Below are 18,481 nucleotides of genomic sequence, written 5' to 3' on the forward strand. Positions count from 1 at the left end.
TTGATTGATTGATTGATTGATTGATTGATTGATTGATTGATTGATTTCACCAAGTCGATGTGGTGGTGTGACTGTGAACATCACTGACCTTGGTGAAATTATTATGTTGCTATTTTCTGCACACTGCTCAACTTAATCAGTGATACCCTCTCTTCTACCCTAAGCCATTTGAGCAAAATGACTAGGCTCTGTCCGGGCCCCTCCTACGTCTCACCAGGTCCACTCCTGCTCTCACCAGGCCCAGGACCTGTGCGTTGCACCAGACTCCCAGCACCAGGCACTTCATTCAGGAGTGGTGGATTATAATGGCCCTCCTAAAGGCCTCAACGAGGTTTGTTGGGCTTCCTCCTCACGGAGGACACAGGCTGGGGCGCTAACCCATACTGCTCACCCGGGTGCCGTCTACATTCCGGCTGTCACCCGTCTCTCCGGTGGGTTGTCACATAGTCTATTCCTATGAGTCACTATTACATATAGTAGGCCTACACAGAAAAATCCTACTGGATGTCTTTTTGCAGAATCTTTTAGCAACTTTGACCCTGTAGGGTCCCTACCTCATCTCTAACAAAACAGCACAGTGCATCAAAAAGATAAAACACATCGGAAGCAACTTCATGCACAAGTAACCACACTGCATTGCATACAATGCATGTAGTTGTGGTTCAGTGCTCTGGAGCATCAGGAACCCTCAGGAAGTCAATATTACTGTGCTCGGTGATTGAGCAGCAGAAGGTGTAGCAGGTCTAAATTGTACGATGCGGATTGCTGAAGCCACCGTACAATAAAAAGTAAATGCTAGCTATAACAGCGGTAAACTTGCCTGGGAACTTAAGCTGTGCATTATTCCTTTGCCTACACAGCATGAGAAATGGGTAAAAAAATCTCCTTAAACACCTTAAGCAAAACAACTTTCATTACATTAGGTACTGTAGGTAGACGAAGACCTAGGTGACAAAGGTGCAACACAATCATGTAACGTCTCAAATCTCTCAATGGAAGCAAGCTATATGAGAGTTATATGAAAATCAATCGCATATGTAATAATCCAGTTGCATTTATTTTAGAGGATATAGGCTTATTAAAAGGAGAAATTAGCGTGCATATGGATATTAACCAGAGTACTTCTATTTTGATTGTTACAAATTGTGTGATGCTGCCAACTGACACCATTTTCACACAAGTTACAATAAACAGTTATACACTAGTTCTTTACTGATACTACTGAACGTATACTACTGATCGCATACAACATAAATACAAATACAACAAATCAAACATAAAACAAAACACAGCAACTAGCATACATATCCCTTACTGTACATTTTCCTCAGGTCCCAGGCTTTCTCTAGATAATTTGCCAATTTAAATAAGTATTTTTTAATGATACGGTTAATAACTTGTGTATCATTCATATCCATCATATTAACATAGTTTATATTATTAAACAACGCTTCTCTAACTGCACCATAAAAAGAATACAACACAAAATTATACTCATTCTCTATTTCATCGAGATCACACATTTGGCAGATTCGATCTTCTTCATCTAGCCCAACATAACGATCTGTTTCAATATAAAGTGGCTGTATACCTCCTCTATTCTGGGCACAAAGTGATATTTTTGTCTTTGGCAGATTAAATAAAACATATAGTTTTCAATATAATAGTCATGTTTGATTTCCCTATATGTACGTCATTTTGGTTTGCTCCAGATCTCTTCTGTCCAAGAAGTATGTTTGACCTTATCAAAAGTATCGGAGGGCTCGGTTATGTACATGCAGCTACACTCTTAGGGAATCTCCCATGACCCCAGACTCCAGCACCATAATCTAGAACTGGGCAAACACATGCCTGATAAAGTGTTGTATAGGTGGGAACCCAACATCAAGTACCTTGATTTGACCAATTACTCCTCCTAAGGCTCTGCCTGCAGTCTCAGAGAGGACTGTGGAACCATGAACCAAACTCATATGCTCATCAACATAGAAAACCAGATACTTTACATAGTTAATCCTTTTTTCACCAAAATAAAACTGATATGTACTAATGGGAGTTAGAGAGATGTATACTATTCCCCCTCTCCCTCTGCTGGTGACAAGTAAAATTCAAACATCAGCATGAATGAAAAGAAAATCAAAGTGATAAAGAAGAGAGACAGTTAATACTTTCATGTGTACTGATAAGGGTTTTTACTCACAAATCGACTGGAGTTGTTGTTGCGTACTGTCTTGGCATTACCAAAGGCTTCCAACAGAGGATTAGACTGCAGAATGATATCTTTTACGTGCTGAGACACACACACACACACACACACACACACACACACACACACACACACACACACACACACACACACACACACACACACACACACACACACACACACACACACACACACACACACACACACATGTACACACACACACACAGAGAGAGGAAGAATGTAATCAGTTTGTAGTTTCACTAAAAGGCATTTGAGTTAGTTTGTACAATCAGATAAGTTCTAGCCTCAGCATGTTACAATATGTACCTGTACTTTAGGTCCACCCCCAGACACTTTGGAGACGTAGCCCATGATGTACTTAGCAGCCACTGTCTTGCCGGCTCCACTCTCACCACTGAGCATAAAATATCATAGAAACACTGTAAACACAACACAATGCAACACATTTCCTTTCATAAGAAGATGTAAGACAGCTGGGGCTCACCTGATGATAACACATTGATTCTCTGCATCAATCAGCATGTTCCTATAGGCGTTATCTGTCAGAGCGTAGACGTGGGGAGGATTCTCATACTGGGCCTATGAGAAATATTCAGAGGCAGGTATAAATACATAGACAACGCATGATACTTTGACATTTTACCTCTGTCATTATGACAAGGCAGCGCGAGGGAGACAGAGAGGGAGAGAGAGAGAGAGAAAATCTCTGTACTGTACTGTACTGTACTGTACTGTACTGTACTGTACTGTACTGTACTGTACTGTACTGTACTGTACTGTACTGTACTGTACTGTACTCCCTCTATCTCTGTCATCTCATAATTTAATAGTTTCACTTCCTTATATTCACGTCAAGGACTCAACTTATCTAATCTCGCCCTTCTCGCCCTCAGGGCGTCTTTTTTTTTCTTAAATTGTTTTTATGTTTTGACACTTTCTGCTTTGGCAATGTAAATGTATGTCTTCTCATGCCGATAAAACTCCTTCGAATTTAATTGAGAAAGAAAGAAAGAAAGAAAGAAAGAAAGAAAGAAAGAAAGAAAGAAAGAAAGAGATTTAAAGGACAGAGGGATTAGATGGAATAATAACAGTTTTACTCACAGCTCCTTGGTAGAGTTCAACTTCTCTGTCAGTGAAATAGGGCATCTGTTTGAACGGGTTGACTGATATAAGCACTGACCCAATATAGGTCTGGACATCACAGTTAGGGAATACGTCAATCAGAGACGTTTGGGGAACAAATAATTATAACATTTTTGAGACAGCCTCATCTTATACTGTATAATATAATTTCCTTTGTTTTTTTGTACATCTTCTATCTCAATATTCAATAGATATTTTGTGTGTGGCAAACACCTGTGAAGGTATTTCACCTGTTCTACATTGACCTAAAGATAACAAAAGATATCTAGGGAAGTAAATTATTAAAAACAACACAAATGGATGGCCATGGCAGTACCTACTGTACTGTAGGTGATGCACTACAGTCTGACATTACTAGAACACTCCAGTTACATGCTGATTAGATTGGATGGTTAGGCTTATGCTTGATTAATTTATATATTTGTTGAGCATCAGTGTCGCACACCGAAAATCGGCAACATAAAAGCTCAAAACATGTTGCATATCATAGCTTCATCACTCTCAGTCTAAATATGGATTTGAAGGAAGCCATTTGAAGGAAGCCATAAGTGAGCTGTTGAGTCAGTCAGAGGATGTAAAAGAGGAACTATACTATCCTGCCATATGTGTTTGTTGATGTGAAATGCTTGTTTCAGTATTGCACTGCATGTCTGGGTAAAGGTGTTACAGTGGAGTGCCTGGTGGCTCAGCCAGTTAGTGCACTGATGTTTTTCTACTCGGCCCTCATAGGAGGGCTGTGGGCAGTTTAGAAACAGTCCTCCAGTGACATCATCATTAGGCAGATTTATTTTTAAACATTATCGTGAGAACGATGGCTTCCATTTTCGCATTGCAACTGTTCAGGACTAGAAAGCCTGCAGTTTCTATTAGCTTGTATTCCCCATCTGCCCCTATGAGACACAGACCGAGTAGAAAAAAAATTACGCCATTTTTTCATGATTATTAGTGAGGACCTATTATATGAAGATAGGTTGAAAAGTGGTGAAGTGGTCCTTTAAGTATGCCTGCCATTGCCTGGTTTGCCTGATGGAACTGAAGCCGCACCCACAGCTGTTGTTGTATTAAAGCGGGGAGGGGTTAGGGGAAGGGATGATGTCACTATATCACTGTTTATTTCATTGGTACGTTTGACTGACTTTCAGCCTCCAGGAAGAAACCCTAAATACAAAGGGAAGACATCATTGCACATACTGTACAACCACACCAAGGGGTCTAATTAATTACTGTCACCTCATAAACACGTGATGAACAGGAAAACATACAAAAATCACAGCACTCCATCTTGAATGTGTCAATTAGATGCTATGTACACTAGTAGAATCTACTGTATAGGAGAGAAATATACAGTATAAGAATATATCTCATGGTGGTTTTCATTCATATAAAATGTTTATACATTGCAGTATTCATAATCTCAGCCACAGCCGTAATAGGATACAAAAATATAGTCGTCCATGTATCTCTTCTTGAGGTTTTCCACGATGGCATCTTCGTTGATCTTGGACAGCAGGACCATATCGTCCACACCACTCTGCTTGACATTCTGACTCTGCCAGTGGTATTTGGCCTGTATGATACAGATAGACAGACAGACAATTATTAATAATTATAATGAATAATTATATTAATGACAAATGTGTAGTATTAATCTACAGATGTAAAAGGTGTATGTAGTGTGGGTGATGGCTGATTTAAGCAGCCATTATTCATCATGATGAATCAGTCATCCCCACACATGAGTCACGAGTCACGACTGCTCTGGCATGTACCATTTTGCTGGACGCAACAAGCAGGAGAAGGAATAGGGCCTCCCTGTGTTGTTCCAATGAATGCTAAATTGAGTAGCGCTGTTGTGGCCATTTTGTTGGTTCCAAACATGTCTACCTTAGCCAACAAACCCACTGATGCACTCAGGGATTTTGGATGTACGCAGACATAAAACAGATTGTCCACAGGTTCAATGTCATTTTGGTTTGCATTTACTTTCCAAAGTGCAGTGAATGATACATTACAAACAGTCACATCTTCTCTTCCTTGTTATGGCATGATCTCTGTGCTGTCTGTCTGTCTGTCTGTCTGTCTGTCAGGTAAAAACCATTTGTCCACCAGGTGCATGCCGCTCCCCAATCACCCAGGCCTACTTATACCCTCTGTCAAGCAATTAGGCCTGGGGAGGCGTGCCCCTGTTGTCCAAACAATAATTCAATTACAGCCCATCAAACGAATGCAGTAGCTACAACAATTGTGATAATAATGAATAGACATACAAACAGTGAGGATGGCTTCTACAAGCGCTATGAGTTAGAATAAAACATGGACATACAGTACCAGTACACCCAAATGTATAGTTAATTTTATTTTAAAGATGAGAAAACAGAACACAGCAAACACCACATCACAGGTTTATGTATAACTGCTGAATTGCCATGATGGTGTGATGAACTGTGGAGAACTATTTCCCCACTAACCAGGACATAAACTGCTATACAGCAGAAGGAGCAAGATTGATGGACACAAATCAATGAGACACTAGATAGAGACCTCAGGACATATGTCCATATAGCCCTTAATCTTAATCACTGACAAACTAGCCTAGGCTGACTGTGTGCTCACCACTCATGTCAGACATTGCTATAGGCAGCCTAATTATGTTTGACATGAGTGGTGAACACTGTCATTATAAATGCAACAAGCATGTGGTTGCCTATTAGAGGAAGCAAGGAGCAGTTACCAAGCAACAAGTAAAGGAGAGTTGAGATCGGACAATTTAGTCACGAAACTGTACCAAGTCAGGAACAGGAAGTGATTTGTGGGTGGTGTTTTGTCTTCATTTTATTTCTTGGTTTGGCTCTGGGTAAAACAAAGAATGCAGGCCAGATTTTGTTGGATAATTCAATAAGTGCCCCAACAACATGATGCCTCTGCCAGTTCACCACTGCAGCTGTCTGAGAGGAGAACTCGAGCAATGGCGGGTTCATCCAATGTCAAAGAGCATGCAACAATATCTCAGAATTTGGCATACATGTTAAATCTTTTAAATTCCAGCTTCAAGTGCAAGACTTTTCCACTCAATCATCCGCATCCATCCAGCCTTACAGGCATCTACAGACCAAGTTGTCTAGTTTATGTCTGGAGGTCAGATCAAAGTGACATCAGGTGACGTCTCATGTTTAAAAGTTGCTCAAAACACACTGCACACAGACTATCTGACAATCAGCTGATATACTGTTCTGTGCCTGTGTGAGAGGAAATAATTTGGTTAATATGTAATCTGTCTCTCACTCTCTCTCTGTGCGTGCTCTTCTAGGTTCTCAATATGGGGTCTGCGTACCCATGAATGTGGAACAGTTTAAACATTTAAGCCCTATTTTATTTTTCAAGTTTCGAGTATTCATAAATATGCAATCTACAAGCATGGACAAGCTTGCATGCAGTGTGAGCTTATAAATCTTTATTTAAAAAAAACCTTCAAAAATAATTCTCTTATGGATGTCCCTGGGCCTTGCACAATGTATTTTCATATGTGGGTCTGTGACCAAATAGCCTACATGTTCTGATCATTATAGGCACCGTTGGCACGGGATACACCGCACTAGCCTGGCTTTGCCAGACACATAACTTGGACTCACTCACGCCTCCTCATGGAAGGGTAAGTGAATCCACATTATCAGTATGGCCAAAGCCATGTTAAAAGGACACAGCCTAGTTTCAGTTTTGTGACCACTCAAACCAACTCAAAAACAATTCTGTCCATGTATTAGAACTGTCCTGTTTCCTGTCTGTTCTCTGTATGTATTTGTATGTAAAAATAGAAAAGGAAGCATAACATATGTACTGCATTTTTTCCTGTCCATAACCCTCTTCTATGCTTAATAAAAACTTTAAAAAAAAGAAAAGAAAAAGGACACAGCCTGAGAAAGCGGGCAGTTATCAAGCAACAATTCCACAAGCTGTGGTTGGCAATACAGGAAGCAAGGGACAGTTGGAAACAAGTAAAAGAAGGGAGATGTGACTTATATTCATTAACTTTTACAGTTTGTCGATGTGCTGCTTCCGTCTCACACGTGGTCAACCATTATTGATGATTTCTCACAGGCAGATATGATGGAGATCACGTCACATGGGCTGTGGCTTGAATGGCCAACTTGTAGTAACAGAGAGCACAGTCTGAGATGATGTGAATCTCTTCACAGTGGGTCTGGTTTGATTGTCATTCCTCCAACTCCACTTGTAGAGACGCCTTATCAGTAAGGCTGAACTGGAATCAGTCAGGTCTTCGAGGGCAGTGTGGGACGTGGTGCTGAGGAAGATAGAGCGCTCTTGGGGTGAAGATGTGCTGCTGCTGCTGCCACCACCACCACTAGTTCCACTAGTAGGTGGTGTTACAGCGTGACACACACACACAGACATGTTCTGCTGGTTTACATAGTAGAGGCTCACTGGCGTTCGCAACTAATAAAGTGATGATCTCCCAGAGCTTGTCAGTGGATGATTATACAAACTGGGAAAATAAAGTCATCATCCTTGTGTTTATAGCCCCCATGTTCCACTTCATGCCTAATTTATGCACCGTCAGACAATGGTCCAGGATTTTCTTGTTGTTGTGTATATTATACAGTATACATATGTGACTGCATGTGGGTGTTGATAGTGCAGTGATTCTCAAAGTGGGGTCTGGACTCTGAAGACTCCCAGGGCTCCTTGCCTCCTTGAGGGGGTTCCAGGGCCCCTGGAATTAAATCTTGTTATACACAGTTTAACCAGCCAAACACTTATTCATTTGGGGGTCCTTGACATGAAAAGGTTTGCGAACAATTGGTCTACTGTGCATGTGTGCCTCTTCTCCTTTTTATAGAAAAAAGGGATCTCTATCATTCTACTCCGATTGACAAATGTCTTGTGAGTCACTCTTAACATCCTGAAATAAATCTGTCTTCCAAGCTCAATCAATGTCATGGTCAAGCTCAATCAATGTCATGGTCTATTTCCCACCCTGTCAGGAATGTGAAGAAACAATAATAATTGGTAATCAACGTTGCTGAGAGTGAAAACCTTTTCAAAATGTAAACTGAGGAGCTACAGTAACTATGTGTTAACTACTGAGGTGATGTAGCAACATTTTGTGTTATGAATGAGGAGCATGCACTCACTGATCTATAATAAACGCGAACAGTTAATCATTCAAATAAGAATCCTCTTAATGCAAGGTATGTTTGCACACACAGTATAAGGAATGTGTTTCTGTGAGGTTGGTGCATTACACTATTCTGGGGAGAACCTTCACAGATAATAGCAGATCTACAAGCTCACAAGCTTGTTGTGTGGTTGTAGATTGGCTATTGTCAGCTAAGATATATAATGTAGAGCAAAAACTGAAAAGCCACTAGAATAGTGTTCTGAGAGACTCTGGTCTCTGGTTTAAGTGGTTAAGGCAACGGTTAAGGAGAGGCGAGCAGTGGTCGAATAACTGCAGTGGTCGAATAACTGAGGAAGTGCTATAGCCTGAAACTGCAGTCCTCTTTTGTGGACTCTAACTTCCCCATCTCATGTCTAAACACCAGCCTCTTGTGAAACTTTCTGAACTTTGTAACTCCCAACTGCTGCCTTTCCTGCTTCTTGTTGCTACCCTGGGCCCTCCACGCCCAGGCTCAGAGGCACTGTGATGGGGGTATTGCTACCCTGGCCCCTCCACACCCAGGCTCAGAGGCACTGTGATGGGGGTATTGCTACCCTGGCCCCTCCACACCCAGGCTCAGAGGCACTGTGATGGGGGTATTGCTACCCTGGCCCCTCCACACCCAGGCTCAGAGGCACTGTGATGGGGGTATTGCCCATGGCTTGTCATCAAACTGGGGCTACATAGACTCCACTCAACCCTTTTAGTACAGTACAGAAAAATGATATGCCCTGTTTTCTGCATCTACATTTACTGTGTGTAATTTTATCAGCCCATGTTCCAGACCTGCTGAGCAAAGTATACAGCATGGCAATAAATGCATATTTCTTTGTAGTGAGACTTTATAATGACAGGTGTGATCTGTGAAAAAGAGGAAACTGTGATGAGGTCTCATCCCCCTCCTACCAGTGACATATCTCAATTGTTAATCATTATAATAAAGAGCATGACATTTTCTCTCTGAATTGAAGTGAGATTATTTGAAAAGCGGTTATCAGTACTCCTGGACATAACACCTAGAGATTCTTATCATAGGGGTCAAAGGGAGAGAGGGATCAGAAAGCTCCAGAAAGTGTAAGCATAGGCAAGCAAGGCTGTCAAAGAAAACATTGACAGCTTTGAAAGCAAGCAGATGGAGGGAGGACAAAGTCATCACTCCGTCTATCACCCTGTTGTAAGGAGTGTTCACCCATTCTACAACACAGAGTCAGAGTACAAGATAGAATACAGGATTATTACTGTACCATTGTGCTGGTGGTGTGTGTAGACCTAGCGCCGGTGGACCTCTCCTCCCAAGGTCCTTTCTCGAGGTGTCCAGATATGTGCAGGTGTGTACGTACAGTACAGTACGTGTATGCAGGGCTACGGCTACTGTTAACACCATAAACTGGTTCTTTTACGGATTACGGCCATCACAGAGAGGAAGTCTCCAGATAGTAGCACGGACAACATCACAGAGTCAATACAGGGACAGCAGGGACCTACAAGACTCTGACATCCACTGCAACACTCAAACCTGCTTCCTCATCCTCCCACAGCCCTGCAACGCGAAACAAGAACTGATCTGTCATACAAGCCCAAGACGACACAATAGTACCACACACACACACACACGCATGTGCAGGCATATGGTTGCTACTTCTGTGCTGTAATATTGAGCAAGTTGATTGTGTACTGTACTGTACTGTAGTGTAAACTTAAATACAGGTGCCCTTTGCTGTGCATTGTATAAGAATAATAATAGTTTGTTTCCAAGTACAACACAGAATGATCTAAACGGCTCATTAGTATTACACTGCAGCATCTGTGTCAGCACAGTAAACGTCATCTTGTAATAACTCAATCCAAATAATCTAGTAAACAACAGAATGGTGTTGGTGGTAACAACCAACCCAAGTGCTCATTATCTTAAGTCTGTTTCCAAAGGTTGGCGTCTCGTTGGTGAGTTGCCTGCTCCACCCAGGCTGTGGTTAGCATGGCTGTCTCATCTTTGCCATCTGTGAGAGGTTGCTGGATCCATTAAGAACTGATACTTTCGCACGGTGGCTCCCGGCCTGAGACTTGGCAGATAAACACACAGGTTGAACAGAAATGTCAAAGTGAAACTATGCTTTATTGCTGGTAGAAACAGAATTAAAATAATACAAATATGGCATGAAAAAATATTTAATATAAATATCTCATACTGTAGTTCTGTCTTTAGTTTTTATACCTTTTTTTACCACTTCAATGGCCTAATGGCCCTAATTAATCTAATCTCACAAGTGTAATTTTGTCTCGCATAGAGATAAAATATATTTGAGTTAGGCCTACTTTTAGTCGGCCACTAGGATGCTTATGTAAAAACATAATTGAAAATACCCAAACCAACATCTTGTTCGTCTTTGATCCTGAGATATGGCTGAATATATCATTTTGACTTTGTCCTTTGACCCTTTTGACTCATAAGTTAATACACAGAGACAGGAAGTGTACAATACCCTGTACACATGCATGCAGGAAGCCGTTATAAAAACGTGTCATTGTTTCCGACATCCCATTAGTCCGGCCGATTACTATCCCAAACCCTAACCTCATTCTTTACCGGCCAAGTAGGTCGCTAACCCTAACCTCAGTCTTAACCGGCCACATAGGTTGACTCGGACTAACGTGATGTTGGACTTATGGGCAGGCAGTCCCTGTGTTCAAGCATATGAACACACACAGATACATAGACCTCCACGTTATGTGTCTGGGAAAAGCCAGGCTAACACAGACCTACAGTATAGAGGAATCCACAGAGGGGTGCCCTGGGCACAGCCATTACTGATGTGTACTACACCTGGTCAACAGGGCACTGCATACATGGAGCAGTGCCCTGTTGGCCGGGTGTACTGTAGCTATTTAGTGCTGAACACACACACACACACACACACACACACACAGAAAACTGAAACTGAAACGCATTTGCTGTTGCTGGCACTCTCATTCAGCCATCATCAGTCACGTGGAACACAGGGCACACAGACATTGACAAACACATGCACAACCTCATTTGGGCAAAAAATATCCCCAATTCTGCTCATCTTTTCCATGACGACATCTGTCAGACACAGAAATAGCAATTATTCATCTCATTTTCCATCTGGAGGTCACAACTTTAAGGCTATGGTCTGGGTAATCGTGACAATGACATACAGTATCCAACAGATCGATGACAACACATTTGTAAAAGGGACAATGAAAAGGACCCCAAAATTCTAAATTGTTCTTAAATCAACAATACACTATATTTATTTACTTTAGTATTTTTGTTTAAAAAAGTTGTACATGGGAGGACACTTATTTATTTTCTATAGTATTCAACAGCATACAGTACATGTCTGTCATAATTAGCAGACGTGCGAAAACCACAAACAAGGCTGTCCCTCTTCTTTGCTCAGACAAAATAGGCTCAAAGGTCAACCTTTACTACAGTATAGGTCCAGGTAGATACAGATAGCTCACAAGAGACAAAACATTTGCCTTACATATTAAGACACATAAGATTACTTTCAGTTGTAATCTGGATCACTTATTAACACACACAAAAAAGTGTCTACTGTAAGCTAGTGATAGTGAAGAATTGACAGTTTTTGGTCCTCCAATTACTTCTGTTGAGGAAATAAAACATCATATCCCACAAATGTAAATTCTGTCTATTTTGAATAGTAAATACCTCAAGGTCTGTGCTTTGAGACTACAAGGTAAAGTTACCAGTATACTCTAATGGCATTCAGTGGAGTTGTACTACATTAAACAAGTAACATTGTTACATGTTTAATTAAAAAGGCTCAAATTCACCTTCCCTTCTAACTAATTCAAGACTGTAACCATTATTATACCCAATCGTTGCATGTTACATGACAACACAGAACAATGACAACACAGAACAGAAATGACAACAAATAGCAATGTAATAGCACCATTCTGAACCAAAGCCCCACAATGAAAATGAATAACAATGCTGCTGACATAGTTTCCTCTTTTTACAATTAAAATCATGTGTTTTCTAGTGTTACATAGAGCTGCTTTCCGCTATGAACAGTGGATGAGTGTGAAGAAGTCAGGTCACAATTAACCACATATAAACCCTCTAGACTTAGTTGATTGGCTCTGTACTTGGTCTGGTCTTTTTTCCCCTCTACATCTCAAACCTATTCTCTGAAAATAGCTGATCTACAAGCCCATAATGCATCACAATTCTGTTTTCAGTGAATGTTTCCCCCAGAATAGGGATGCTGCTAGGGCTCAAGTGGTGAAAAACCTGATGGTGCAATTGGATTTGATAACCTCTATCAGAGCTTCAGGCAGAGGGCTCCACAAACTCTAGGTTTTTAGTCAGGATGGAAAGACCTCTTAAACAGGTTTTGGCTATATACTATAAGAATTACAGCACTATTTAAGTTGACAATATGTTATTTCTGTCATATAACACAGCTACAGTATGTGGCAAAATATAGTTTAGCCGTAACAAAATCTGTCAATAAAACCAATATGAAGACGGCTCTTCTCAGCCAGTTTAAGATGGGCTACGACACCAATTCATTGTGAGGGGTTACATGGGCCTGAGGGAATAAAACCAGGGACTTCCATAAAACGTTTTCCCACAAGGATTACTGATCCCGAGTCACTGGTCGGGGCATAATATGAGTGACCAATCATATAGCTTAAAAGGCTGTCCTTAAAGACAAAAAAGTGAAACAGGAAAATCTGTTAAACCCTTCGTGGCACAGACCAGTAATAACCAGTACCAAAATGTAGATTTCATTTGGTTTCTTAATGATGATACAGCTGTGAAATGATCAGATGTGCCACAAAAAAAAATCTGTTCTTTAGCGGCAGTGTAAATCCAGCTTCAGATTACCACTCCTACTATAAAGTGCTTTTTGAATACAGTAGGGCCAGAAGTCATTTAATATCTCCTCAGTGGACTTGCTCCCTGCCTGTCAGAGGCCAGTCACTGTGCAATACTACTTGCTGTGAGTTTCCACTCGCAGTAAAAGTTACTAGCACTATAGTGCCTGACCATGAGTATTACCATGTGGCATATAAGTCCAAGTAAATGAACAGCAAGGCCTGTGCTAAGGCATTTTCATACCATGACACTGATAGCACCAGTTGAAGCGCCTTGCAGGCAAACACAGTAGAAGGCCATGGCAAAGGACGGCAGCCTGATCTGAAAATGTCCAAGCAAGTGAGTGTTTGCACATATAACAAGCAAGGCGGTGTCTCTGGTTTGCCCATGTAGCATTAATGGAGCAGTAAGTACTATAATGCAGAGGTGATGAGGTTTAAGTGAATGAATGAGTGACCATGTTGTAGTGTTTCCAGCAAAATGGCAAGACTATGGCAGATTCACTGCAGTAAAGAAACAGACAGACAGACAACAGACAGACATACATACATACATACATACATACATACAGCCATAGTTTACACACAGAGCTCAAGTCAAAACATGTTAGCACAAATATAAGAGGTGTCCTCTACTCGGACGTTGTGCAAATCACACTGCTCATCCTTTAGTTTAGACTGAACATCTGAGGATGGCTGAATATGCTGATGAGAAGCAATAGCTTTAAAATATAATGTGGTCAAGTAACTGTCAGAAAATACAAGTCCTTTTAATTTTTTACTAACGTATTCCTTTTCAAAGGCAAAGTTATATGGAAAATGACATTTCTACGAAGGAGATCGTCGTATACATACACAGACACAATGCCTGCTAATATACAGGTTTGATAATTCACTATAACTGTTTGGGCCACACCAGCAAAGAGACTACTAGAGGAAGTCTAGTGATCGAGTACAGTGACCAGTCCTGTGGCCATGATAAAATGTAGTAGCACCATAATATTTCATTAGAGGGATAGTATACTATCAAGAGAGGGAGAGACAAAGACAAAGAGAGTCACTGGTAGTGGGAGAGAGTTACATCAGATCACTGGTACAGGAACAGGATAGAAACACATTTCTCTCTTTTCTTTCATTCTCTCTCGCCTTCCTCTGTCTCATTCTCACCCTCTTTCCCAAGCAGCAGCCTTCTCTCCTGTGGAATGTCTATCTCAGCTCAGACGGGACCAGTAGACTTCAGTTCTGGGGCCTGGGTTAGCCTCCCAACTTCTGGGCTGGATTCAGGATTAAGCCCATCAGGATAATCATGGGACCAGATGAGAGTTCTCCGGATGACAGTGTCCCAATTCCGTCTTACAACACAGTTGTTAGACGTTCTATATGGGCTACTGAGTTGTGGACAGGTGTGGGTTGTGTTGTGTACTGAGCCCGAGGAGGGAGGCTGTGAGTTTGTGGATCACCAGATCAATGTCCCTGGCAGGTCTTGCAGCACATCTGTCTGAAGTAAGGCCGGCTGCAGAACTTAAACCTGAGCACCAGGGGGCAGTAGGCCACAGTGTTCACATCTTTACACTCTGCACAGACAAACAGAACAATAACAGATCAAAGACATCCCCTTTGTTGTTTCATTGACATTTTGTGAAGGGAGTGCGCTCTAGGCATGTGACATTGATCAGTGGTTCTCAAAGACATTTAGCTTAACTTAACTTTCCCAACACTGCAGATAACAATGACTCATAGCTAATAGGCCTATTCATTCACTTTAATATACCTATTGCTTACTCCACTATACGTGCAGGTATTCGAGTCTCAATTCTTACTGGAAAAAAACATTAAATAAATAATTAAATAACTAAAAGGAATAATTAAAACCAGTGTTGGGCAAGTTAAGCTGCATGTAGCTGACCCAACACTGCAACAATAGGTGTGGCCATTTTAACTCTTTATTCTTAGGCTATTCGAAAATAGCCGATGTACAAAGCTCACATCGTGTCCCATCGCGACATGCTGTGAGCTTGTAGATCTGGTGTTTCATAAACACGAAATCTTGAAAAACTGTAATTTTCTTTCTTTTTTTCCTCCTGACTGCCACCAAATACATTTTATTGGGGTTTTTGTTAACCCATTCTGACCGGGCACCCATTTTGGTGTTAGCATCATGTTATGCTTTAGCTATTGAAAAATAGCAGATCTACAAGCTCATATCGCGCCACCGAGTGGCGCGATACGAGCTTGTAGGTCTGCTATTTTTTAAAGATTCGAAGAACGACTGACATTTTTTGAATCTGATCTCAGGTCAGAATGGGTTCATCAGACCAGTGTGTGTCCCGTGGAAACCTCGTATGAATCTGATCTCAGGTCAGAATGGGTTAAAGGAAAAATATTTGAGAACCACTGGGTTATTAGATTGACCACTGACCATCAGGGTTGTCTGTGCTGACCGGCAGACTGAGGTCACATTTACTCTTGCACTGCTGCATGACTGCTGGCCGCTGGTGTTCCATACACTCGCTGGACGGCTGGCCAGTGTGAGTCAGACACTGCACAGAACGCATTTCCTGGCCCAGACCACACTTCGCAGAACACTGACACACACACACACACACACACACACACACACACACACACACACACACACACACACACACACACACACACACACACACACACACACACACACACACACACACACACACACACACACACACACACACACACACACACACACACACAGTTTTTAAGTTGCTTTTGGTTAAATATTTAGATAATTTTCATCAGCCACGCCCCTTCCTATATGAACCCATTGCATTTCATTCAAAACATAATTTTAAACTTTAGACTTATTGAAAACACCAGAACACTCGTTCCTCGTTCTGGTTCACACAAAAGCCAGAGTACACTAAAATTACCCCAAGGTTTTAAAGTGAAAATACCCCTTTAACTGCAATACGCATGAATAAGGATTCCATTATGGTGTATTTTAGTATAATCACTAAAGGGAGATAAACAGGATTTATACTGGACATAAGTCAGGCTTCACTCAGCCAGTCTGTGTGTGCAGTCTTACCTCTCCCCAGGGCCCCGTTATCCAGTGAGGCGGGGGACAGCGCTGCAGGTTACAGCGCACCCTGTTGGTAGGGCGGGTTTGCTTGGAGCACTCTAACTCTGGCAGAGTGTCCCCACTGTCCCCACCCTTACACAGGATCACACGGTGCCTGTAGCCAGGACCACAGCTAGGGGTGCACTAGAGAAACACAACGGAGACAAAACATTAGGCCTGCTGCACCCGTCCATTATTTTCTCAGCGATTGTTCAATCCATTACTTTGGACATTGTTTTCTTTTAAATGTTTTACAAATCAACAAATTGATTGATCATTTATTTTATACTTCAGATAAAGTGCTGTGTTATGGCCGGCTCTGGGGCCATAACGAAAAAGGGGAAACGACACCGGAGGACAATCCAAAAATAAGTATTTTATTTTATACTTGTATAATAGTAATTAAATAATTGAAACAAAACAAACAACCAAAAGAACAAGGGTGCTCTCCTGCGGCCGCCCCTGCAGCCTGTGGAGAAATGCAGATCTGTAGTGCTGTGAGAGCAGGTCTCTTATATAGTGTTTGGGGAGGACACTGGCCAGGTGTCTCCCCTTCCACTCATCATCACTGGCTCCGCCCTCCAACGGAACTGTTAAAGGCACAGCCACACATACACACACAGAACCCCATATAGCAGACTAAAGGCCCAGGGGGCCGTCACAGTATTGTGATATTTTTGGAAACTTTTCGCCTATGCCAAAATTGCAATCAAAACAGTTATTTTATCAATTGAGAAAATTATTAATATTGTTTTTAAACTAGAAAAACTGTTCCTGCAGAAACTGCGTGGGCTCGCTGAAAACCCCCCAATGTATATGATGTACAGTAGAAAATGTATTAAAGCCGTTTAAAAAGTTAAAAAAAATGTCAAAACAGAAATGGACCTATGGGCCGGTGCCGTGCTGATGGATGGTGACGTATTCACTGCCAGGAAGCGGCAGAGGTTTGAATGCTTGTTATATTATAGCAACCACATAGCACCTCTGTGTGAACCCTTCCTCATGCACATAGCACCTCTGTGTGAACCCTTCCTCATGCACATAGCACCTCTGTGTGAACCCTTCCTCATGCAAAAACTTTCACAAAATAAAAACTACATTTCTAGCACAAAGTATGTGGAAGTAGTTAGGTGCCCAAGAGAACTAGTGTGTGCTCGCTGGAGAGAGAGCCCACAATAATCGAGGTTTACTTTAAATCGATTCGTTCGATAAACTGTTAAAAACACGAAGAAAGCGAAAGGCAGGAGGGGACACTGACACAGAGGGTGTGTGAGGTGACTGGTGAGGAATGGATGGGTTGCACAGGGTCACTGCAGATACAAGCACAACTTAATAATTCTTCCAGTAGGTGGCAGCAGTTTTATTTATGTGAAAAGCAGACAGAAGGCTTTAGTTCCAGTAAATCAGCTGGACATGATTCTTATCTTGCTCTTGCCAAGTAAGCAGAATTTCATTTGAAAAGTGGGCTGTCCCTTTCAAAGATGCAATTCATTACAGCCTCATTCTTTCAATTAAGTGAACAAAGTTTAGCCCCAAGTTTAGAGTGGGACTCATGGGAGTGGAGGATAAAGACCTGCCAGCTTCCTGTTCCTAAAGAAAAACAAGGCATCGGCGAGCTGAGATCTGTGAACAAGACATCCTTAAAAATGCACTAAACTGTACAAATGCACAGCTACACTTGCACTCCACAAAAATATGTGGAGAAAAGAATCTGATGACCTTGAAGCTCCCATGGAGCTCTTCAACTATGGGTCAGGATTAAAATAGAGCATGGGCGTGTTTCTGGTGGAAGTTCCCATGTGACAAGAGTTATAAAAATGTGCTGGTGTCCCAGTGCCAAGCATTCAAAAAAATCTCTTGGCCTTGATACATTCTATATGATGTATATGTCTGCTTCGTGCTCCTACTGTGCATTCCATTGATAAGGTGTACTTTATTTCAGGTAGCAGATGTCAGTATTATC

General features: G+C 41.6%; 2 protein-coding genes across 6 annotated transcripts in view; both read right to left on the minus strand.

The window, feature by feature from the left end:
• The window catches only part of myo1f (myosin IF), a 26,464-nt gene extending 16,407 nt beyond the window's left edge, over positions 1–10,057 (minus strand). For 3 of the 4 annotated variants that reach the window (XM_080771101.1, XM_080771099.1, XM_080771100.1), the window contains exons 1-6: positions 9,788–10,057; positions 4,806–4,934; positions 3,326–3,415; positions 2,709–2,803; positions 2,531–2,618; positions 2,198–2,287 (exon numbers count right to left, since the gene is read on the minus strand). In XM_080771101.1, coding sequence (XP_080627227.1) covers positions 2,198–2,287; positions 2,531–2,618; positions 2,709–2,803; positions 3,326–3,415; positions 4,806–4,934; positions 9,788–9,790 — 495 coding nt within the window. In that variant the 5' untranslated portion in view covers positions 9,791–10,057. The remainder of the gene's footprint in view (positions 1–2,197; positions 2,288–2,530; positions 2,619–2,708; positions 2,804–3,325; positions 3,416–4,805; positions 4,935–9,787) is intronic. The other variant, XM_080771102.1, reaches the window with a different exon arrangement.
• A 580-nt stretch (positions 10,058–10,637) lies between these two features.
• adamts10 (ADAM metallopeptidase with thrombospondin type 1 motif, 10) overlaps positions 10,638–18,481 on the minus strand; it is a 70,458-nt gene continuing 62,614 nt past the window's right edge. The window contains exons 24-26 of one of the 2 annotated variants that reach the window (XM_080770372.1): positions 16,486–16,662; positions 15,838–16,003; positions 10,638–14,946 (exon numbers count right to left, since the gene is read on the minus strand). In XM_080770372.1, coding sequence (XP_080626498.1) covers positions 14,804–14,946; positions 15,838–16,003; positions 16,486–16,662 — 486 coding nt within the window. In that variant the 3' untranslated portion in view covers positions 10,638–14,803. Of the gene's footprint in view, positions 14,993–15,837; positions 16,004–16,485; positions 16,663–18,481 lie in introns of both variants that reach the window. The other variant, XM_080770373.1, reaches the window with a different exon arrangement.

The sequence above is a fragment of the Protomyctophum bolini genome, assembly GCF_963924005.1.
Source record: "Protomyctophum bolini genome assembly, chromosome: 8".
In the NCBI taxonomy this organism is placed as follows: Eukaryota; Metazoa; Chordata; class Actinopteri; order Myctophiformes; family Myctophidae; genus Protomyctophum; species Protomyctophum bolini.